General features: G+C 45.7%; 2 protein-coding genes across 3 annotated transcripts in view; one reads left to right on the forward strand and one right to left on the reverse strand.

Annotated features, from left to right (window-relative positions):
- The window catches only part of Dlgap5 (DLG associated protein 5), a 38,715-nt gene extending 30,042 nt beyond the window's left edge, over positions 1-8,673 (forward strand). Inside the window, exons 15-19 of the mRNA XM_052734334.1 lie at positions 1,585-1,768; positions 4,609-4,669; positions 5,645-5,852; positions 6,817-6,863; positions 8,317-8,673. Of these exons, the coding sequence (XP_052590294.1) occupies positions 1,585-1,768; positions 4,609-4,669; positions 5,645-5,852; positions 6,817-6,863; positions 8,317-8,457 (641 nt within the window). The 3' untranslated portion in view covers positions 8,458-8,673. The remainder of the gene's footprint in view (positions 1-1,584; positions 1,769-4,608; positions 4,670-5,644; positions 5,853-6,816; positions 6,864-8,316) is intronic.
- Positions 8,674-11,328: 2,655 nt separating this feature from the next.
- On the reverse strand, positions 11,329-23,305 carry Lgals3 (galectin 3). 2 transcript variants are annotated; one of them, XM_052734335.1, is made up of 7 exons: positions 23,247-23,305; positions 18,493-18,553; positions 16,013-16,034; positions 15,204-15,542; positions 14,365-14,453; positions 12,554-12,719; positions 11,329-11,627 (listed from the first exon to the last, which is right to left on the reverse strand). In XM_052734335.1, exons 3-7 carry the CDS (start codon positions 16,028-16,030, stop codon positions 11,472-11,474), a joined length of 768 nt encoding a protein of 255 aa, XP_052590295.1. In that variant the 5' UTR covers positions 16,031-16,034; positions 18,493-18,553; positions 23,247-23,305; the 3' UTR covers positions 11,329-11,471. The 2 variants fall into 2 exon arrangements, with proteins under 2 accessions (XP_052590295.1, XP_052590296.1); XM_052734336.1 differs by lacking the exon at positions 18,493-18,553 and having other exon boundaries at positions 23,247-23,303.
- Positions 23,306-23,582: the final 277 nt, after the last annotated feature.

Genomic DNA, 23,582 nt, shown 5'->3' on the forward strand with positions numbered 1-23,582 from the left:
GATCAAGTAAACACAGACACTTATATTGGTTTCAAACTGTATGGCCGTGGCAGGCTTCTTGTTAACTGTTCTTACAGCTTAAATTAATCCATTTCTATTAATCTATACCTTGCCACGTGGCTTGTGGCTTACCGGTACTTTACATCTTCCTTGTCCTGATGGCGGCTGGCCGTGTCTCCCCGACTCAGCCTTCCACTTTCCAGCTCTATTCTCCTCCTTGTCCCGCCTACACTTCCTGCCTGGCCACTGCCAATCAGTGATTTATTCATTGACCAATCAGCAACACATTTGACATACAGACCGTCCCACAGCACCGGGTCCCACTTCATATCACTGAATTCAAATGTTTTTCTGTATGTTACCTGCTCACTCCACTTGAGATCACTCTGTCACCTCCTGCTAGGACTATCCGATTCTGGCACCACCATTCAAGTGCTGATGGGGGAAAGCTGAGTGTCTCAACAATTCGTTTGTAAATATTCCCTTGTTTCCGTGTATTAACCTGTTTTTTAGCTATATCCGGTAACTACATCAGGTTACAGCCTATGTCTCAACCTTCCAGGAAATATTCTGCTTTACAAAATAATCAAAGGAACTTATTATAATTAATATTCAAACTGGGGTTTTGTTTTTGTTTAGTTTTTCAAGACAGGGTTTCCCTGTGTAGCCTTGGCTGTCCTAGAATTCACTCTGCCAGGTTGACACTCTTGACCCAAGCATTCATTTGGGTTAGCTAAGGAGTTGCTCACTTGCTAATTTTATTATACCTCGTAAAATATTCTCACTGTTGTCTCATATTGTCAGAGCTGCCCCTTTTTATTTTTAAGTTTTAGTGTTTTATGTATGTAGATGCTTTGCCTGCATGGTTGTCTGCACCGTGTGTGCCTGGTGCCTGCAGAAGCCAGAAGAGGGCGTCAGAGCCCCAGGGCCTGGAGTTAGAGCTGTTGTGAAGCACCATGGGGTGCCGGGAGTCAAACTTGGTTCCTCTAGGAGAGCAGTTAGTGGGGTTTTTGGGTTTTGGGTTTTGGTTTGGTTTGGTTTTGGTTTTGGTTTTTTGAGACAGGGTTTCTCTGTGTAGTTTTGGTGCCTGTCCTGGATCTCACTCTGTAGACCAGGCTGGCCTCGAACTCACAGAGATCCGACAGGCTCTGTCTCCCCAGTGCTGGGATTAAAGGCATGCGCCACTGCTGCCTGGCCCAAAGTCAAACCTTTTTTTTTTTTTTTTTTTTTTTTTCTCGAGACAGGGTTTCTCTGTGTAGCTTTGCGCCTTTCCTGGGACTCACTTGGTAGCCCAGGCTGGCCTCGAACTCACAGAGATCCGCCTGGCTCTGCCTCCCGAGTGCTGGGATTAAAGGCATGCGCCACCACCGCCCGGCTAAAAGTCAAACCTTTTAAGAGCAGTTCTATAATATTACAGGCACGGGATAGCAAAGGGACACGTTGTCTAAGCGATAATTCTTCAAAGGAAGTCCTTGGCACTTGTCAGATGTTGACAAGAGAAGGCCTAGTTAGGATTTGCATTGCCTTTCTGAATGAAAAGTGAATGAAAGGACTTTTGCTATGGAGGTTACTTTCTTTTTCTAGCACTTTCTTCTGAACGTCATTCTCAGAGATTTGGAGCACTTAAGTCTGCCAGCAGAGTTGTTCCTGAGAGTGGGGCTGCAGGGGACCTTCTGAGACAAAGGGTTTCGCTGGAGAATTCTGATCTTCACAGCAGCAAGAGTGAAAGTGTCAATAAGACATTGTTTTCAGACATTCTTGAAAGCAGGTATTTCTTTACTGTGCATTACAGGTTTAACAGTACTGATATTAACTGTCATTTCTCATGGTTAAGCTGGTAAAATGTGACGGACATTTCACAGATGGATGACCTGTAACAAGCTAGACTTGCTCTTTTCTAACTGAGATTTCAGGTCAGAAGTAAGTTTGGTGGTGGTAATCCTGGCCACTCAGGAGACAGGTGGAGGGATGATTTAACCAGGAGTTTGAGACCAGCCTTAGTGACACAGCCTGTCTTAAAAGAAAGCAGAAAGTTCAGAGTTGATAGGTGGTCATGTTTAGATGGGCAGAGTGTATGGTGCAGTACAGGGGAGAGAAAAGCAGACTGGTGTCCTGGTGTTTAGCAGAGCTGAGCTCAAGACCCACCACGTGACTGGCCAGCTGTGAAAACTGGGGGCATGTTAGTTAAGTGAGATTCACTCTCTTCATCTCCAGAGCAGGACTGATGACAGTCTGCTGCTTCTGGGGGTGCTCGAGAGGCACAAACTGTCGTACTGGTTGTTATAGGAAGTAGCCAGTGTGTGCAGACAACCTAGACTAGCCAGTGTGTGCAGACAACCTAGCCGTCACTTTAGGTTATCACCTAGTGTCCGCCCTTACAGCAGCCATGTCAGGTACCCAGTGAGGAAAGTTAAATGGTGTCTTAATGAAACTCCACTTGCAATTGGTCAAACTGGATCCATAAGAATGTCACCTCTCCATAAATGCATCAAAATAATCTAATAATGGTTCATAAATGCACAGCCCGTCTGATGGGGAAAGGGATTTTAAACAAGTAGGAAATAAAATTGTAATCTGATGTCTAGACAAGATTATTGGGCTTATGAACTAATCTGAATTTTGGAAAGTGTTGAACACTCATCACAGCAAACAGTATCACTGAGGCTGGGGGAGGGGGGGGGGGGCAGGGAGCCTGGCCGTGCGAGTGAAAGCAGGCGAAGTTCATGAACGCTCTGAACTATTGGATAAAGTCTTTCTAAATCTCCAGTATACACAAAAGCATCTTTAGCCTTTAGGGCTACAAAAATGCTTTTGGTATTATAAAAATCTGTTTTGTAAACTACCAATTTATTATCCTATTACTTTGTATAACTTATGGTTTATTATGTGTAATAGCATTTGACTCATAAGTATTTGTCCCCTCGGAATGAGAATCTGGGGCCAGCAAGATGGCTCAGTGGGTGAAGGCGCCTGATTTGCAGGCCTGGGGCCCGAGTTGGGTCTGTACAAACAATGTAAAGAACAGAGGAGAGCTCACTGCTGCCAGTCACTCGGACCTCCCATGTGCAGTGTGGCCTTCACACACATACAGTTAACTCTTTCAAATGTTCACTTGCAAATGTCCTTCAAGAAGGCATCTTAAAAACAAACAACTTTGCAATAAGTTGTTCTTCAAGATTCATTTTTGTTAATCCCAGCACCCAGGAGGCAGAGGCAGGTGGCTTTGAGTTCCAGGCCAGCCAGGGCTACACAGAGAAACCCTGTCTTGAAACCCCCCCCAAAAAAGATTGATTTTTATTATGTGTGTATACATTACGTGTATGCTTCATGTGTGTGTAGGTACCTGCAAAGACCGTGGGGGGGGGTGTGGGTGTGTGTGTCCCACAGAGTGCAGAATAGGGTTCTAGGTTTCCTGAAGCCTGAGTTACAAGCAATTATAAGCTGACCAACATGGGAAGCAAACTCCCACCCTCTGTAAGAACAACAAACTCCATCTCTCAAGAAGAGAATTTTTTTTTTTTTTTTTTGGTTTTTTTTTTTTCTTTCGAGACAGGGTTTCTCTGTGTAGCTTTGCACCTTTTCTAGATCTCGCTCTGTAGACCAGGCTGGCCTCGAACTCACAAAGATCCGCCTGCCTCTGCTGAGATTAAAGGCGTGCGCCACCACCGCCCAGTCAGAAGAGAATATTTTTAAAACAAACTTTGAAGAGATGGAAATTAACATTCTGTTTATTCACTTTGAACGTGTGGATTCATGCATTCATGCCGTGGCATGGTGTGTGGAGGCCAGAGCACAACTTTTCAGGGATCAGTTCTCCTCCCAACATGTTCCAGGGGTTGAACTCAGGTCATCAGACTTGGTGGCAGGGAACCATCTCGTGGGTCTCCAAAGAGACTGTGACAGATAAATATCTTAATTTGTATTTTATTAACGTACAAAAAAATGAGTTTCGTTGTGACAGTCTCAGGTCTTGTTTTTTTGGTGGTGCTGGGATTAACACAGAGTCTCACACATGCTAGGCAAGTACTCTGCCAGCCCTATACTTTGATCTTTTAAATTACATTCTTATGTATGCATGTTGTGTCTGAACGTTTGTGGGCCCATGCATACCCAGATCTGGTTTAAACCTACTTATGATTAGAATATATTGAATTATACTAAAGTAAATGTAGCTGACCTGCAGACAGCATGGCATGCCTGTAGTCCCAGAACTTGGGAAGCTGAGGAAGGAACACTGAGAAGCCAGCCTGGGTTACATAGCAAGACTCTTTCATGAAAAACAGAGCAAATCCGGCTACACAATAATTGAGTTGCTCTGCTTCAGAGGTCAGCCTCATCTTGACCCTAGATATGTGGCTCTGGATTTGGCTACGATTCAGCGTTGCAGGTGGAGCCGTATTAGGCTGAGTAATTGGCACAGGAATGGGACCTGTGAGCCATCAGACAGTAACTGTAACCAGTCTGTACAGTTGAGGCAGGCTCTTGGGCCAGGCTCTATCTATGACTTCATTAGGCAAACTAACAGCCTCCATGAAGGATGGACTCAAAGCACAGGTCGAAGGACTGTGATATGCTTGATTATTGGAGTATAACCATCGTCTGTTTCAGGTCCAGCAGAGTGGAAGACACTTCGAGTCCTGGAGAGCAAGATTCAAGTGCCATAGGCCATGTAAGTCTATTGCAAGGTGGCGGTAGGTAGCCAAGGGTGTCATATATTTGTGTCAGACAGGAAGTAACTCAAAGAAAGGAAGTCTAAGTGAATCATGCAAAGTCATCATTCTCATTTGAATGGCCCTTGGGTGGTTTGAAACATAGCTCTCTTTGTATTCTTCAGGCCACATCAAGATGAATATAGAGCCAGTGAACTAGAGCAAGGGCCAGCAATCTTCGGCCTCTTTTTCAGTGTTTTGAATGACTTCATGTGTAAATGTTTTGCCTGCGTATGTATATCTGTGCCCTGTGTGCATGTAGTGCCCGTGGGGTCAGAAGTGGGTGTCAAGTGCCCTGAACATGGAATCACAGCAGATTGTGAGCTGCCGTGTGGGTCCTGGGAATCAAACTCTCATCCTCTGGAAGAGTTTGATGACGTAGCTGTGCACGTCTGTGTTATGTCTGTCTTTTACTCTGTAGACCTGGCAGGCTTGGACTGGAACCTCTTGTGCCAGCATCCTGGGTAGCACTGTAGTCTGCTGCCACCAGGCCCAGTTTGCTCTTGTAAATTTACTTTTCTTTCACAAAAAAGTTTGCCCATCTTTGAGCTGGATGTAGGTGCTTGCTGAGAAGCCTGCCTTCATTCCTATTAGTTCTTTGAGATGTGAAGCGAGACAGTAGGACTCAGTGTTCTTTAGACTTTTTATGGGTTTTTTGTTGTTGTTTTGACAGGGTTTCTCTGTGCAGCAGCACTGGCTGTTCTGGAGCTCTTTGTGGACCAGGCTGGCCTTGAGCTCACAGAGATCCACCTGCCTCTGCCCCCTTAAGTTCGTGGATTAAAGACATGCACCACCTCCACCCAACATTCTTTAAACTTTTCAATATGTCAGCCTTCTGGTTTTTTTTTTCTTTCTTATATTTCACAGCAGTAAGACTTTTTTATTTGTTCCAATTATGAGTAATTGGAATCTATGATGCCCATTTTTACCTCTAGGATGTAAATAAGATGAATGTCGAGATGGATTGTTCTCCTGCTGGCAGAGTGGCGGATGATACTAAGCAGACAGAGGCTCTTTCCGATGTGGAAGGTGCGGAGCTACATTCTAAAGTCAACTCCCAAGATGTGCTGATGAGTAATCCTGAGAAAAACTCCCCCTCACCAAGTGTCTCCTCACAGGAAGAAGTCGAAGTGTCCCAGTCAGGTAAAGTCTTCTCAGATATAGCAAGCCTGGGTTAAACAAATTAGACGAAGGTGTGATTGTTATAGGATTCTGAGAAGAAGTTTCTCATGATGTAGGTTAAGATGTTAGAGGCTCACTGGAAATATCATGCAAACTAGTTTCAGAATACTTTGTTCTTCAACCATGTGTGGTGGACCAAAGCAGAGACAGGAGGATTACTCCTAGTTCAGGGCTAGCCTGTCCTACACATGGTGTTCCAGGCCAGCAAGAGCAATACAGTGAAACCCTGTCTCAAAACAACAGAGTCTGGTGCTTCTGACCAGAGGCTTGAGAGACAGGTGCTGGTCCACACTGGAGATGAGGGGCATTGGTGTAAAACCTGGTTGGGAGCCCACACAGTCAGAAAAATTCCTTCAGTTCCCTTCTTCTGCCCATATCCCCAAAACTGTCTTCAAAATCCTCCATTTTTTCCTCTCAAATGCCTGTTTCTATCTACTTATGTGTTGTGATTATTCTGTAAAAGGGACTGGGCCTCACATTTGTGCTACAGTATAATGAGGGCCTCATCTCCTGTTCTGTGATACTGTTCTCAGGTCTGCTGGAGACCTAAGGGACAGTACAATGTTACAGCTATGCAGACTTTTAATGTCTTTACCTGGACTTCTTTTGTGTGAAACATGATCTCACTACGTAGCCCTGACTGGTCTGTAACTTGCTGTGTAGACCTGCTGTGCAGGACCTCATGTAGATCTACCTGCCCCTGCCTCCTGAGGGCTATGATTAGAGGTATGCATCACCACCACCTGGCCACCCCTATACCTAACGTAAGAATTTTACCTAGAAATCTAATTGCATTAAAAAATGGCTGGGCATGGCTTTGTCTTAGCATTTGATTGTAGTTTTCCTATCTTTTAAAGCTTTGTCCATTTGTAACAACCCTTGACCTGAAGAATGTTCTTTAAAGTGATTTTCTCTTGTTTTTCAGTACCGTTGCACAGACAGGTCACTTCTGAGCTCTACCCTCTCGATCCAGTAAGTTCTCATCTTAATTGGGCAAGTGTCTGTATGTTCTAGATTTTTCCGACTGTAAAGTTTTTGATTTTTATCTTACTTATGGTTACTGTGTGGGTGCGAGCATGGCACAGCATGTGTATGGAGCTTGGAGGACAGGTTCTGGGAGTGAGTTCTTCCCTCTGTTGGGGTTTCCAGGGATGGAACTGAAGTCGCCACCCCTTTTGCCTGCTGAGACTTCTCACCCATCCTGGTTTTGTTTGGTTTCAGAATAGGGTCTTGTTCTGAAGACCAGGCTAGCCTCTAACTCTCCCTCTCTGGTACTGAGATTTCAGTTGCTTGTCTAAAATGAAACTCGCTCCCTTTTCACTTGTGTGCAGGATTTGTCTTGCCATTGCCTGTGCTTGTGCTGAACTGTATACATTATCTGTCCTTCTAAAGTGGGAAAGGGCTGGAGGACCCAGCCGCAATGGCTGCCCTCCCAGAGCACCTGGATTCAGGTCCCAGCACCCACACGGCAGCACACACCATCTGTAACTATAGTTCCAGAGGATCCACTGCCCTCTTCTGGCCTTCGTGGGCAGAACACCCATGCACATGCAATGCATGTATTTTTAAATTTTTTTTTTTTTTGATTTAGCTATTTATTATAAGCGCCAGATCTCATTACAGATGGTTGAGAGCCACCATGTGGTTGCTGGGAGTTGAACTCAGGACCTCTGGAAGAACAGTCAGTGCTCTTAACTACTGAGCCATCTCTCCAGCTCCGTATTTTTAAATTTTTAATTGAGAAAAGGCTTCCACATTTATATCCTCTAATAGTCTTAACCCCTGGCATGCATTTTGCTATTCAAATCTGATAGGACAGATTGGCTGAAAACTTACCAAATAAGTGGCTTGGATTCTGCCAGATGTTTCTAAATGGTTCAAGGTTTTTTGTTTTGTTTATAATTTATTTATTTTTATTTTATGTGCATTGGTGTTCTACCTGTATACATGTCTGTGTGAGGGTGTCAGATCTTGTAGTTACAGACAGTTGTTAGCTGCCATGTGGGTGCTGGGAATTGAACTCATGACCTCTGGAAGAGCAGTCAGTGCTCTTAACCACTGAGCCATCTCTCCAGTCCCTCAGGTTTTTATAATAAACTATGAAAAAAGAAAAGATCCAGGCAGTGATGGCGCATGCCTTTAATCACAGCACTCAGGAGGCAGAGGCAAACAGATCTGAGTTCGAGGCCACCCTGGTCTACAGAGTAAGTTCCAGGACAGCCAGGACTACACAGAGAAACCCTGTCTCAAAAAAAAAAAAAAAAAAAAAAAATTAAAAGATTGCTTTACATTAGGTCGTGCGTTTTTGATAATTTCATTGTTACATAGGGAAACTTAACGAAACTTATTAATTGGCAGTGCAGGAAGTTTATTGGGGGCACCTGTTGATGATGAACTCAGTGACTTCTCTGCATTTGCTCTTCAGCCAGCCCTGAGCAGCAGCAGTCCCTGCACACGAGTGGAGACCAGCCAGCCAGCCCGTGCCAGACACATGTCCTTTGGTGGCGACCTCATCGTCTTCTCACCGCTGAGACCCCGAAGTAGAGAGCACCAGGAGGGTTTTTAACTTCAAAATAACTCCAAACAGTTTTTTTCCTTCATATCATTAACTCTCTGATAGTTCTTAAATTGTTGGAAATTTTGAGAATATGCATTAGTATTCACTTCTGTTTGGTCTATTTATACTGTATTACATGATGTTTTAATGTCCAGTGTTCATTCACACTTCGGTGGTGATCCTGTAAATATGCAGGTTATGTAAAATATGAAACGTGAAGCAATATTCACATCTGCATCCTCATTTTCTGCTTCTTCATTTGAACTCCTGGGTCTGTTGACAGCAAAGAGCGTTGATTTCCTTAGTTCCTTTAGATGAAGTTTTCTGGATCATGAAGTCCATTTATTAGAGGTCAATCCTGTTGACTCTGCTAATTGTCTCTTTAACAGAGCTAGCTACCATTGGCAAGGTGGGTCGAGGGGGATCTTAATAAATTCTTAATTACAGGATGCTGTGAGCTGCCTCATGTGGGAGCTGGAAGCCAAGTCCTGGAAGAGCAGTGTGCACTCTTGACTGAATCATCACTCTAGCCCTATTCTTTGATAAACTCTTAGCTTTGTGATTATAAAACACAGTGCTAATTCAGGAGGGAGACAGCCCAGCAGATAATGGCACTTCACATGGCATATGCCACCCCACACACATACGTACCTACATATATACATACATGCATGCATACATGCATGCATACATACATGCATACATACATACATACATACAATAGAAAATCAATACAAAACACAGTGCTCCAGACAATAGCACTAACAAATGCTAATGGCCAGACCTGCATTGTTGTTTTGGTCTGAGTGTGAGCCGAGGATTGGAAGAAGACATTCTACAATAGGAACTTTGTAGGTTATCTTTTAAGATTAGACATTTTCAAAAGAGAAAGGTCAATCTACCTTTGATGTCAGAAGTAGATGTGATTGCCGCTGGGGAAAGATGGTGTTTATTATGAAGCCCAAGCAACTTATTGGAAGGTTACATAAGGTGTTTGCACAAAAGAATGTTCGTGGAATGCCTCTCACCAAAAGATGAAGATAGATAACAGTCCACTAATGTGTAGTGAGCTTTGTTGTCGGCCACCAGCTCACAAATAACGACACGGAGACTTCTTAATTATGGAAGCTTAGCCATTAGCTTGAACTGGTCCCACTAGCTCTTATAACTTCAATTAACCTATTCATATTAATCTATGTTCTGCCACATGGTATTACCTTGTCTCCATACTGCCCATCTTGCATACTTCCACCTTGTCTGGCTGGCAATTCCACCTTTCTTCCCAGAGTCCTCTCTGTCCCCAGAAGTCCCGCCTATCTCTCCTGCCTAGCTATCGGCTGTTGAGCTTTTTATTACACCAATCACAGCAACACATCTTTACACAGTGAACAAATAATCCACAACACTATTGAATGATGGAAAGTTCCAGGGCAGTAAGATTGCCTCATGGGTAAGGGCACGAAGCTTGACCTGAGGTTGATGCCTGGACCCTACATGGTGGAAGGAGAGACCAAGCTCTCTGCATGTTCCTATTCCTTCAGGTGGTGGTTGCAAGTGCTTGCTTTTTGGTTTTGGTTTTGTTTTAATGTATATGAGTGACCTGCCTTCATGCACACCAGAAGAGAGAATCAGAGCCCATTATAGGTGGTTGAGCCACCATGTTGTTGCTGGAAATTGGGACCTCTAGAAGAACATCCAGTGTTCTTAACCGCTAAGCCATTTCTCCAGCCCCTGCAAGTGCTTGACTTTACCAACCTTTTGATTTCTGTTCTTCCTGGGACACCAGCTTGTGACAATTGCCAGTTTAAATTATTTGAGAAGATAGCATTGTAGAACAGACAACTCTGACATTTCCCTAATCTTTGAGTTTATTGGTGATAGGAAAGATAGAAGCTTTAGGTATGAGAATATATCAAAACCAAGACACAGAAAGCCTCATTGGTATCAAATACTGGTTTGAAGGCAATGACCTATGGCTTTAGAAGAAAAATGGGCTAAAAACAGCCTACACTACAGCTATTTCAGAACTATATATGTGACTGCCCCATAAATTGTGACTGAGAATGGTTCCAGTCACCTAGTGGTGTGACCTTGGCAGTGGAGCACAGTGTACATGATTGCAGTGATGCTATGTGAGCATCCTGCTCCCTGTTGTATGGAAGAGTCTACATGGTACACCACATAATTCTTGGAGACAAATGCAGTGTGCATTAGCAGCCTCAATCCCTCTTTTTACTGTGTCCAGATTGGGTTCTGTACATGCACCCTTTGATCTTTACTCGGAATCACCTAACGGTACTAAGTACTCGGAATCACCTAACAGTACTAAGTAGCATGACTGCCCAGATGCCAGTGGTGACTCCCTACTGGTGAACTGTTAGCACTCCTCATATATTTCCTTTTAGAAATTCAGGATGGCTTACTAATATTACATACTTTCCTTTACATTACTTACACTGCTCCAACTGAAAGGGCATATAAAGACAAGCAGCTAGAGCAGGCCTTGGTGGACCTGACTAGTCCCAGCACCTTGGGGAGAGAGATGTAAGTCTTCCTGAATGGGCAACTCAACCATCCTCTCTGGAAAAAAAAAAGGGGGGGGTGGGGAGAGGGGACTGCAAAGATAGCTCAGCAGCTAAGAGCCTGAACCACTCTTGCCGAGGACCTGAGTCTGGTTCCCAAGCATCCGTGATAGGTAGCTCACAACCACCTGTGACTCCAACTCCAAAGGTCTTAATGCCTCTCGCTTGTGAGCAGGCACCTACAAGTGCACACAGACACAGTTTAAAGGGCTGGGGCTGTGTAGCTCAGTAATAGAACACTTGCCTAGCACTCACAGGTGCTAGTACCTAGTATCAGAAAACAAACAAAAACCAGATATCCATCAGCACGAAAATATTTATTAAATGGATGCCTTACAAGAAGGATAAAAAGGAATAAATGTAAAGTTTTCCACTCTTAATGAGCACGGAGCCTTAAATGCGTAACATTTAACTCCGGCTTTGCACGATGCCCCTCCTGGATTAGATCATGGTGGGTGAAACACTGGTAAGGGTTACGTCACCAGAAACTTCCACTTGGTTGATTTCCCTGAGATTTTTCATCCGATGGTTGTACTGCAGCAGGTGAGCATCGTTGACTGCAACCTTGAAATGGTCAGGTTCAACCAGCACTTGGATCTAGAAACCAGATAGGGAAACCGTCAGGGAGAGTGAGCACGTGGTACCTCGCGCAATTCAGGCGGCCCACCATGTGTACGCTTTTCAGGACCAGTATACTGTCCATGGGGTGTAATTTTCCTTTGTCAGTTTCTATAGAAAGAGGGTAGGAGGGGAGAGATGGCTCAGGAGTTAAGATCACAGGCTAATCTTCCAGAGGTCCTGAGTTCAATTCCCAGCACCCACATGGTGGCTCACAACCATCTGTAATGAGACCTGGTGCCCTCTTCTGGCCTGCAGTCATACATGCAGTAAGAAATATTAATTAAAAAAAAAAAAAACAAGAGGGAAGGAAGAAATAGACAGATTGATTTTAAACCAGTGTAACCTGAGTTCAGGAAGCCCAACATTTCATTTTTTTTTTTTTGTGGAATGATAAAGATCAGAGACAGTAACTGCATAGCAAAATGAATCTAGGTTGTCAGATTTAAACCACAGTAAAAAGGCATCAAAATTATCAGAAGGATGGATAATGGAAACCATAAAAGTATAATTTGCCTACACATAAGTTTAGTTTTAATGGGTCCCAAAATACCTAAAAGTTAAAAACAACATAGGAAGACATTCATTAATAACAAATATTAATTTATAGGACTGGTTGGTTTATAGCCAGTTTGGGAAAGGCCAGGAAACGCACTCCCGATAGTGAGTGGACATTCATCCTTAAACCTTGTAGTATAAAAGAGGGTAAGTTTGGAGCTGTCCAGTGACGATGTTGAGGGTCCCGAAGGAACTGGATGACATGCCTCTCCTGGCCACATCCCCAGCCTGCTGAGCCTGGTCGCTGGGGTGGGGAGGAAGATTGGCTAGGTGCCCGGGACAAGCATGGGGTTTTCGAGTGGTCCCCTTCCTAAGAGCGCTGTCTGCATATGGCGGCGGCGACTTACTTTGAATGGTTGGCCACTCTGAAATGGGAAAGTTGACTGTCTTTCCTCCCGGCCCCAGTTGTTATGCTCTTTGGTGTTGCACACAATGACCCTCTTGTTGTTCTCATTGAAGCGGGGGTTAAAGTGGAAGGCAACGTCATCCCCTTTCTTGAAATTTAGAGTAATCCTGTGTTAAACCAGAAATTAAAGATATTAAAGTATGTATCAAGTCAAGAGCATCTAAGTTTCTAAAAAGCAAACCTTTCTGTAATATATAGGGATTGTTTTCCTGTAGCAAATAAATAATAAAGGAAGCAAATAAGTCAGAGCATGAGTTCCAACCCAAAAAAAGAGCAGGCCCATCATCTCATGACGGTGATCAACTCAAAAGTCTAAGAAGGGCAATATGTGTGGTCTGTTCACCGAGACAGGGTCTCACTTAGGATGGTGCCTCCCATGCAGAATCAGAGGAGCAAATGTAAGCCTATCAAAGCTGTGTCCATCTGGTGACAGAATATGGCTCCCATTCCTTTACCAGATATAAACGACTACAGAGGAATTCATAGCTTCATTCTGGTTTTTTGACACAGAGTCTTGCTCTATATAGTCCAGTCTGTCCTTGAACTTAGAATCTTCCATTTCTATCTCCTACAAGCTGGGATTGTGGCTATGACCACCATATCCAATCCTCTACTTAAAGGTTCTTAAATAAACCTGTGCATCTGGCTGGAATATCTCCCTTTTGTAGATGTAACCAACCTTCTTATTAAATAAGAAACACAGAATCAATGCAAAGAAGAAAGCCAAGAGGTCAGAGCTAAGAGCTAAAACCTTACCCTTCCTCCTGCGGTGGTCCTACCTCTCCGAACCAGAGCTACCCCTGTGTTAAAGTCTTTATATAGAGTTCCTGTTCTGGCTTCTCATTGGTTGTAAGCCCAACCACATGACCGCCTCGTCACGGCCTGTCTGTATAGGCCTCCAGGTTTTCCATGATTGGTATTGAGATTAAAGGCATGTGTATCCAATAATGGCTGTATCCCTGAACACACAGAGACTTACCTAGCTCTGCCTACCAAGTGCTGGGATTACAAGCGTACGCCACCACTGCCCTGCTTTCCTATGGCTTGCTAATAGCTCTGACCCCGGGCAACTTTATTTATTAACATACAAATAACATTTTAATACAAATAAAATATCACCATACCCTTTTGTCTATAAGACTTAGAAACAGACTCACTAACGATCACAGGGGTGTTGATGGCACCACTGACATCAGGGACAGGCGAAATGGATTGCTCTGGACACTCAGCTGCATCGTATCACATGTAAGTATAACTAGAAGTGATCACTGGGTCCAGTCTGCCCCTGGCTGCTATAAATTGGCATAGGTATCCTAAATTACCTCCCCCCAACCTGGTCCACCTCCGTCAAACCTGCCCCAGTGGCAAACGTTGGTTTGTTTTGAAGAAATCTTTTAACAGAATCTTCTCCAACCCTTTAAATAATAATGCCCACTCAGAAGGGTGGGCTTCCCAGCTTGCTGGTCACTGCTGGTAAGAACTAAGCCTCAGTTTTATCTGTCAAAAGGGAAAGCAATGGTCCTTGCCCTGCTTTCACTCATAAAGATCAGAAGATATGACACACACAGTTGAGGATGCTAGCATTCACTCCGAACAGCCCTGACAGAAAAATCACAAGGCATCAACTACTACAGGCTAATCCATGGGACAGCCCAGCCAGGATTCTAACATGCCCTTTGTAACGTCTTAAGATCGTCTTTATTCCAAAGCCAATCAAGAGACTGGTTGGGCCGCTGGCGCCCCCCTCATTACTTGTTTGCGTTGGGTTTCACTGTGCCCATGATGGTGATCAGCATGCGGGGTGTGACTCCTCCAGGCAAGGGCAGGTGATAGGGCACGGTCTGGAACAGACGAGAATGTGTGTGTCAGTAAGGCATTGTGTTTTCCTGGGGGAAGTAGAATTCCATTGCTAACACTGTTACGATGCGTGTGACTAACACAGAACCCTAGTTTAGGCCACCTGTCTAGATGCTGAGGCCATCTTGCCACAGCCTAAAGTGATAAAGTTCCCAGTGTGCACAAACAAAATAATAAAAATGAGACAGGGTCGGTCTCTTCCTCCCTCCCCCCCTCCCTCCCTCTCTCTTTCTCTCTCTCTCTCTCTCTCTTCTGAGACAGGGTTTCTCTGTGTAGTTTTGGAGCCTATCCTGGATCTCGCTCTGTAGACCAGGCTGGCCTCGAACTCACAGAGATCCGCCTGGCTCTGCCTCCCGAGTGCTGGATTTAAAATTGTGCACCACCACTGCTTGGCAAGACAGGGTCTCTCTGTTTAGACCAGGTTGGCCTCAAACTCACAGAGACCCACCTGCCTCTGCCTCTGAGTGCTGGGATTAAAGGCGTGCATCATTATGCCCAGCTCATTACCACCATCTTAACTGGATTTATATTAAAGCACTTTATCAATGCCTTATCATCTCTCTATACTAACAGGTCACAGAACAAACTCAATAGGAACATTCCTTTTTCCACCTGACTAATATACTCCTGTGGCTGGCCCTTGAGACACGGCTATAAGCAGCAGGCTTAAAGATAACCTCCCTACTGTCCTCTCCTCGGGATATCAAGCCCATGAAACAACTCTTCCTCCTTACCAGTGATCCAGTGGGGGCACCATAGGGGCCAGCAGCAGGATAGGCCCCGGGAGCACTCGGGTAGGCTCCGGGTCCTCCAGGCTGCCCTGGCAAGGCCCCAGGGGCAGGAGGTCCGGGGAAAGCTCCTGGGGCAGTTGGGCCAGGGTAAGCTCCAGGGGCAGTTGGGCCAGGGTAGGCACTAGGAGGAGTCTGCCCAGGATACGCCCCTGGAGGACCCTGTCCTGGGTAGGCCCCAGGATAGGCAGCCCCTGGGTAGCCCCCTGCCCCAGGCTGGTTCCCCCATGCACCGGGCCATCCTTGAGGGTTTGGGTTTCCAGGGCCAGCTAAGGCATCATTAAGCTGTAAAGAAAGGCAAACAGTTAGAGGTCGGTACTCATTCACAAAATAGAATTCACAGGACTACAGGCATTTGTGACCCGAGAAGCTGAGAAATAAGAGAAGGTTCACTGTGCCCTTGCCTACACTACTGTTTGAGTTCCAAGCACTCAGACTTTGGGATTGAGTCTCTGCGGTTTACTTTGAGTCTGGCCTCTCATCATCACAGATCAGGGCCTCTAAGCTCTTCTAACTGACACCAGGAACCGCCATGGGCCTGCTGCTTTCATCAGGGAAGTCACTGCTGCGGAGGCCAGGTCTCTCCCTGGAATCTGCTGCTGGAAAAGCAAGCCTCCAGCTAACAGGCCCTGAGCAGACAAGCCAGAGGGAATTTCATGGTAGGAGGGTCGGTCAAAGGGAAAGCTGGGTGGTAGGAATAAAACCTTTAACCCTGTGAGCACGTCAGGCTAAGAAAGCAGAAATGAAACACTTACCGAAAAACTGTCTGCCATTTTCCTAAGAGAAAAAAAAAAGCCAAAGGGGGTTATTATTTGAACCTAAAGGATTTAGCATCCCAAATAGTTTATGGGCAATTCCATAGTTTATGGGCAGTCTACAATCATTTTGCCCAAGTCAATGGTGGAGGACCAAAAGACATCTTGTGGTGGGGCGGGGATACTTTCTAGCTAAATTCCAAACTGACCTAAGTTGTGGAGTTAGACCTTGGTGCCAGGAGCTCCTGTTCTGAAGCCTGAGAGTAAAGCCTTGAGGGGCAAAGAGCAGGGTGAGCACTTCCTGCCTCTTCTCTAGGTGAAATATCATATAAGGTGTGGCTTCTCTGGCTGCCTTCCTCCCTAGATTTCTCTACCCTTGAAAGGATTCACGTGCAGCACAGGCCAACCCTTTCTCTCCCCAGCCCTTCTGGACACTGGGAGGAAGCGGTGCAGCAGTTCCTACTGAGGTCTCCAAGACAGCTGACAGAGCTGCTGCCTGTCACACCCGATTTATCCTCCACTGGCACACCCGATGCCTGCTCGGAGGCACCACTTTCCATGTGGTCCCAGGAAGGACCACAGACCAGCAGGGGACATGAGATGCATGCACACAAGGGTGTTATCAATGCCACCAGACTCTGCTGGGACATTCAAATCTGAGAGCTTACTTGTGAGTTGGGAAGGGAGATGGTGTTGGACCAAAGCCTTGACGGGCAGGTGACATCTGGGAGTGTTTGTGTCCTTGGATTTGGGGATGTTTTGTTTTATACTTTAGAAAGGTCTTTCTAGGTAGCCCATCCTGACCTTGAACTTAGGATCCTCTTGCCTCAGCTTCTCAGGTGCTGGCTGTGGTGTGAGCCACTGTGCCTAGCTTCTCTTAAAGGTACTTGTTATTCCAAATAAAACGTTCAGCAGTAAAGCAGCCGAACAGAGGTGAGTCAGGTGGCGATGGGCACAGAAGCATTTGGGGGCCAAGATACTGTCAAACAGGTTTGTCTTGCACAAAGCTGCCCGGGGCTGGTTTGCAGACATAACCTACTTCCTCCTGCTCCTGCCCCTGTGCCCGGCCTATGAAAGCACCTACCCCTGTGGTAACAGCTCCCTCAGAGTGAAGCCGAGGGCCACTTTGGTTTGGAAACTACTCTCTCTCTCTCTCTCTCTCTCTCTCTCTCTCTCTCTCTGTCACACACACACACACACACACACACACACACACACACACACACACTTGCTTGCACTTTTTCCCCCTTTAGGGTGCCTGGGATTAATTTTCCTGCTTTGGAATCTTTGGCAAACACTCCAGTGCTAAGCCCCACAAGCAGCCACCAGAGGGCTGCTTTGGACTGGGGTGAGTTCTAGCTGAGCTCAGAAGCACTACAGGCATTTTGCTATCACCTGGACCTGGAAATAATCAGAACTTCATTTGCTACCTGTGATTTTACTCAATTATCCCAAGAAATAACATTATTATGTGAGTGTGCTGGCTCATGCCTATAACCCCAGTATTCTGTAGCATGAGGACTACCATGAGTTGAGGCCACCCTGGACTACACTCCGTGTTCCAGGGGCTCATTCTGGCCTTGAACCCTTAGGGCAATCCTCCTCTCTCAGCCTCCCGGTGGCTGGGATCAGAGGCTTGAGCCACAGTGCCTGGCTTCAGGGTTTTCTTAAGAAAATAAAACCTACCCTGGGCTGGTGGTCCTGTTAAAAAATATTGTAATTAAAAAAAAAAAAAAAAGAAAATAAAACCTAGGTTGGGCACAGTGGCACACAGTATTCAGAAGGCAGAGGCAGGTAGATCTTTGAGAGTCTGAGGCCAGGCCTGGTCTATGTAGCAAGTCCTGGGCCAGCCAAGGCTATGTAGTCCTGTGTCCGTTTTGAAGGCTGTTGGGGAACAGTTTTGAAGTTCAAAGTGGTCAGGGAACTTAGGACTTCTGGGTACCCTTTTCCCACCGCTTCTGCAGTATCTCTGGCTTCAAACCACTAAATTCCTGTAACTTGTGACAGCCTCAAATGTTTTCAGACATCGCCAGATATCCCCTAGGGCCAAAACCAGGTATGGTTGAAAAAGAACCAATCTAGGCTGCTAATGGTTATCCCTACGTAAAGATAGAGAAGCAAGGCAATCAAAACTAACACGGAGTTCCAGGCTTTAAAACTAGCCAAGTTTCCAAGGAAGGACAGTAGCCACTTGCAACTTCTGCTCCAGGGAAACTGACACAAGAGGATAAAGTGTAAAGCCTGTCTAAGCTACAGGTCCAAGCAGACCCTCTTTCCAAAACAAGGGAAGTCTATTGCTGGGTGTGGTGCTGCACACCGGTAATCCTAGCACTCAGAAGGCTGAGGCAGGAGGATTGAGTTTAAGGTTAACTTAAGCCACATAGCAAGGTTGTCTCCAAAAGCCATAAAGGTAACACTTCCCCCCAAACCCCCTTTTTTTTCTTAAGTAAGTTACGGTTTTAAGAGGCTGGAAGACTTACGTTAAGCTCTTAAATCTGAAGGCCAAATCTCTGATGTTAAATAATGTTTCACTTGAAAATTCTGTGTGAGAAAAACAAAACAAAACAAAACAACCTAAGTTTACCATTTTCTTCAAAAAGTGTCCTATTAATAAAACACCAATCAATTATGTTTAAGAATGATACAACTAGAAACTGTAAGGGACATTTCCTCATTGAGCTTTGTTCTTGGAAAAGCCGAGGATGAGGGCCGGTTTAGTCCATTTTCCAACCTCATCAAATGAAGTTTTAGAAACAGCAGATTCCATTGTGATTCATGGGAGCCGTGGATGACAGTTTGGTCTGAACTGTGACACATTCCACGGGATGGCCTCCCTGAATTTGTGTGGTGATGGTCTGTCCCCAGGGAACTTTCACAGATCTGTTTTATTTTGTTAGCAATCTGATGAGACCGACTTGGGAAAACATTGCCACTGTTAAGTGAGAAATCAGAGAGCTAATTCAGTGGCCCAAAGCCATCTTGCTGGCAGTCTGGGGACCAGGACACAAGTGTCCTGACTAATACAAGTTTGTTCTATATTACTTTAAACCATACATGTTTGATGTTTTAAAATAAAATCCTTTGGAATTGTTAGTTACTTCACTGAAAAGTTCTCTGGCTTGTTCACCCGGAACTACATGACATGCTGAAATAGTAAACAAATTTAAAAATAAGCTCAAGCTTTGTTCAGAACACTAACTTGGTGACTCATTCAACACACAGGATACTGAACACAGAACACCATCCTGTACAGTCACTTTGCTAAGAAGAACCACAATGTAACCAATAAGTTGTATTTTTCCAAAACCAGTATTTACAGTTGTTTGTTGTCTTCTCTCAACCAGAGATCTTTTTTTTTAACTGAGATGTGTGTGTGTGTGTGTGTGTGTGCATGCTTATGCACCTGTGTGTGAAGGTGCACATGTCCCTGTGGGAGAGGTCAGAGGTCAGTGCCAGATGCCCTCCACAATCACCCTTCCCCTTATTTTCTGAGACCATTTCTGTTTGAGTCTGAGGTGCACTGACTGGCCGGAATGACTGGTGAGTGAGCCCATAGAATCCTCCTGTCTCCGTATCCACAATCCAGGATGAGAGATAGGCTCCGGTGGCCATTCCCAGCTTTGTGAGTGTGCGATAAAGATCTGAATTTTCTGATTATGCTGCATTGAGCCATCTATCTCTCCAGCCCCCAGATAGAGTTTTTTTCAAGTACATGAATTTATTTTGTGTCTGTAGGTGTGTGTGTGTGTGTGTGTGTGTAAGGGAGGTCAAAGGACAGATTTTTAGGAGTTGGTTCTCTCCTTCCTTCCAGTGAATAAACTCAGTTTATTCCCACCCTACAGATCATGTAAACGTATAAACTCCATTCTATCACTTCTAGAACCAGAAATTTTTGAAGGGCTATGGGAAAAAAAAAAAGTAAAATTTATCAAAGATTTTTTTTTTTTTAAAGCAGAGTATGGGACTTGGTCTCTGTATTTGGAAATACTGCATTTGGAAGCAGCAAGCAGAAACAGCTCAATGTCATTCTGATGGATTTAAATATGAGTCAACGTAACCAGCTGTTTATTGGGAGCTATTCCTTTAATAGGAGTGACCCACTGCTCCATGCTCTGCTGTGCCTACCTACCAACCACCCGGTTGTCTGGGCTCCCAGGGACTCTTCTGGAACTTGTGTTCATAAAGAACAAAACTGTAAAACAATAACTAGTGATCCTGGGCCCTCCCCACGCTCCTTCCCCAGGAACCCTGCCTTTGTGGAAACATGGAGCAGGGCGTGAGGAAGTCCACGTCCCAAAGCCAGTCAGTAAGAGGACACTGGCCATCTTCTAGGCGTTCTTTCTCTTCCCAGTTCCTCACATCAAGGGAGATAAAGTCACTCTGTGTTTCTTTCAGCCACTGACGTTTTCCCTTTGGAAAAGTCAATTGTCAGTCAAGAAAGAAGGCGTGACCCCTAGTCAACAGCAAGCTGGACATGGGTCTGCTACAGTGAAGACTTAGACTCTGGCTACCAAGGGTGTTAGGAAAACAGCACCTAAATCCAAATAAGACCACACTAGGCCACTTGAGCTCACTGGCAAGAAGTAACAAGGTTAATTTTTTATGTATTTATTTTGAGACAGGTCTCACTCTCCGGCCCAGGTTGGCTTTGAATTCTCAGTGTAGCCTATGCTGCCTTGAACTTGAGATTCTCTGGGCTCTGCCTCTTGAGTGTTGGAATTACAGGTACTTACTCCCATACCCACCTAAGGAAAAGTTCTTTCAAAAGCACCTGTGCATACTCAGGAGGCAGAGGCAGGTGGCTGTCATAAGTCCAGGCCTGCCTAATCTACGTACCAAGTTCTAGCCAGTGCTACCTATGAGACCCCATGAAAGTCCTCCCCAGGATATGGAATAATACAGATTTTAAACTCTTTTTATTATTATTATTATTATTCAAGACAGGGTTTCTCTGTGTAGCCTTGGCTGTCCTGGAACTCACTCTGTAGACCAGGCTGGCCTTGAACTCACAGAGATTCGCCTAGCTCTGCCTCCCAAGTGCTGGGATTAAAGGCATGGGCCACCACTGCCCAGCCCTCTTTAAAAAAAAAAAAAGATGCATTTATTTATTATGTACACAGTGTTCCACCTACATATGTGCCTGCATGCCAGAAGAGGGCACCAGATCTTATTACAGATGGTCCTGAGCCACCATGTGGTTGCTGAGAACTGAACTCAGGTCCTCTGGAAGAGCAGCCAGTGCTCTTAACCTGCTGAGCCATCTCTCCAGCCCAGATTTTTTTTTTTTTAAGATTTATTTATTTATTATGTTTACAGTGTTCTGTCTGCACACATCCCTGCAGACCAGAAGAGGGTGCCAGATCTCATTACAGATGGTTGTGAGCCACCATGTGGTTGCTGGGAATTGAACTCAGAACCTTTGGAAGAGCAAGCAGTGCTCTTAACCTCTGAGCCATCTCTCCAGCCCCAGTCCAGATTTTAAACTTTAAACATTGTGAATTTAGGAAGCTAGCCCCATCAAGGATAAATATGACTATCTTAGGGGAAAGGGACCTATTTGAAAAGTATTCAGAATCAATGTGCAGAGTCTAGCATGATGATCCACACACTGTAATCCCAGCACTCCAGAGACTATGGTAGAAGGGGTGCCGTGAGTTCAAGGCCAGCCTGGACTATATACTAAGTATGAAGACAGCCAAGGCTGTATTGGAAGACCCTATCTCAAGAAACAAAAGAAAAACAAAGCAAAAAAGTATCAGTGACCAAGAAGGAGACAACTGCTAAGTGTGGTTGAACTGGTCTGGAAAATCACAAGGTCAAAACCAGCCTAGATCACATAGGAAGCCCTTGCCTCAATTAAAAACAACAAAAATTCTTCCAAACCCAAGTTCCTTTACCTTCCACCCAAAGACTATTGTGGCAGAAAAGAAAGCTTTTTGTTATTAAACTTCAATTTTTATGGAAACAGTTGTGGGTGGCGGCTCACACCTCAGCACTCGGGAGACTGAGACAGGATTGAAAAGTGAAAGCCAGCCTGGGCTACATAGAGTTCCAGACCTGCCTAGGCTGTAGTGAGACTCTGCCTCTCCCTCCCTCCCTCAGAAAGCAAAGACATAAAAATACGGAAATAGAGCCGGGCGGTGGTGGCGCACGCCTTTAATCCCAGCACTCGGGAGGCAGAGCCAGGCGGATCTCTGAGTTCGAGGCCAGCCTGGTCTCCAAAGCGAGTTCCAGGAAAGGCGCAAAGCTACACAGAGAAACCCTGTCTCGAAAAAACAAAAAAAAAAAAAAAAATACGGAAATATATAAACTTGAAGCAAACAACTTGGAGTTTCAGAAATTAGTGAGTTTTAAACACTGTGACTGCAATTGTTTTCTTCAAAATCAGCTGCGTCACTAGATCCAGAGGTCCTCATTATCTAGAAACCCTACTCCCCAAGGGTCACTTGACAAATAGGAAATCCTAAACGACAGCCTCAATCCCCGCATCATTGATTACCTACATTCGTGTTTGAGCAACAGATAATTCGGAATAAATCCAACTTTTAAAAGCCTCCAGCTAAGGCTCTGCAGCTCTGGGATAAACACCACCACACCCAAGATTTCCTCAGCCCAGATCTAGATGTTATTGCTCAAATCACATTGGGCACTGATGAGTCACTTGGCTTGCAAAAAGTTTAGAGGTTACCGTCGTTTCTCATCCGGGAACATGCGCCCTAGAGCCTGGGCAGCCCTGTTTTCTGTGCGGTCAGCACGCAGGGAGTGGCTGTAGCCCCTGTCGCTGCTGGACCTGGCAGAGCTCACTGGCACCACACAACAAGATCTTTAGCGGAAGGCTCAGCAAGTGCACCCAATGAGTCTGCTGGCCAAGTCAAGGATCCCGGGAGAAGTCCTGCAGAGTCTCCAGGCAGCCCCCTAGCGTTCCCGGAGGGCGACTTGGTTCCTAGGGCCAAGCTAGGGGCAACCGCTTAGAGCCAACTGCAAGGTGGCTCTTGGGGCTCACTAGAGCGCAGGGCTTTTGTGCCCAGAGCACGCTGGCATCCCGCCGCCCCAAGGATGCTTCGTATGTAGGTCGCAGCTAACTTTCTCCGAGTGTGACCGGTGGGGGAGCCACGGCTGTGGACCCTAAAGGTCGCCTCCCGCCAGGTCGCAGGGCAGGAACCGCGGGCTCGCCCGCGAGCCGAGCCCTTTCTTGGTGCATTGAGCTGCAGCACCCCTCGCCCGCGCCGCTCACCTGGTCAGTGCTCCGCCCGTCGCTCCGCTAGCTGTTTGCAAGTTGGGCGGCGGCTGGTGCACTTCTAGTACACTTCTTCCCGGCCCGCCCTCCCGGGGCGGGGCAGCATCCCTCGCCCAGCAGGCGCCTAACTGGACCGCGCCCTGCGGACCCGGAGCTTTCCCGAGCTGGAACAAGGACACGCCCCGCCAGCCTGTGCCCCTCACCTGTGCCTGGCAGTGGGCCCTGGCTGTCTGCACCCAGACACTCTTAAGATTCACCCGATTCCCGAGTCTGAAGCTACCTCTCACGGGCACAGCCTGCTACCATTTCCTTCACCCAAAGCCTTCCCCAGAA

The sequence above is a fragment of the Peromyscus californicus genome, unplaced genomic scaffold (genome assembly GCF_007827085.1).
Source record: "Peromyscus californicus insignis strain IS unplaced genomic scaffold, ASM782708v3 Scaffold_12__1_contigs__length_115047231, whole genome shotgun sequence".
Classification (NCBI taxonomy): domain Eukaryota; kingdom Metazoa; phylum Chordata; class Mammalia; order Rodentia; family Cricetidae; genus Peromyscus; species Peromyscus californicus.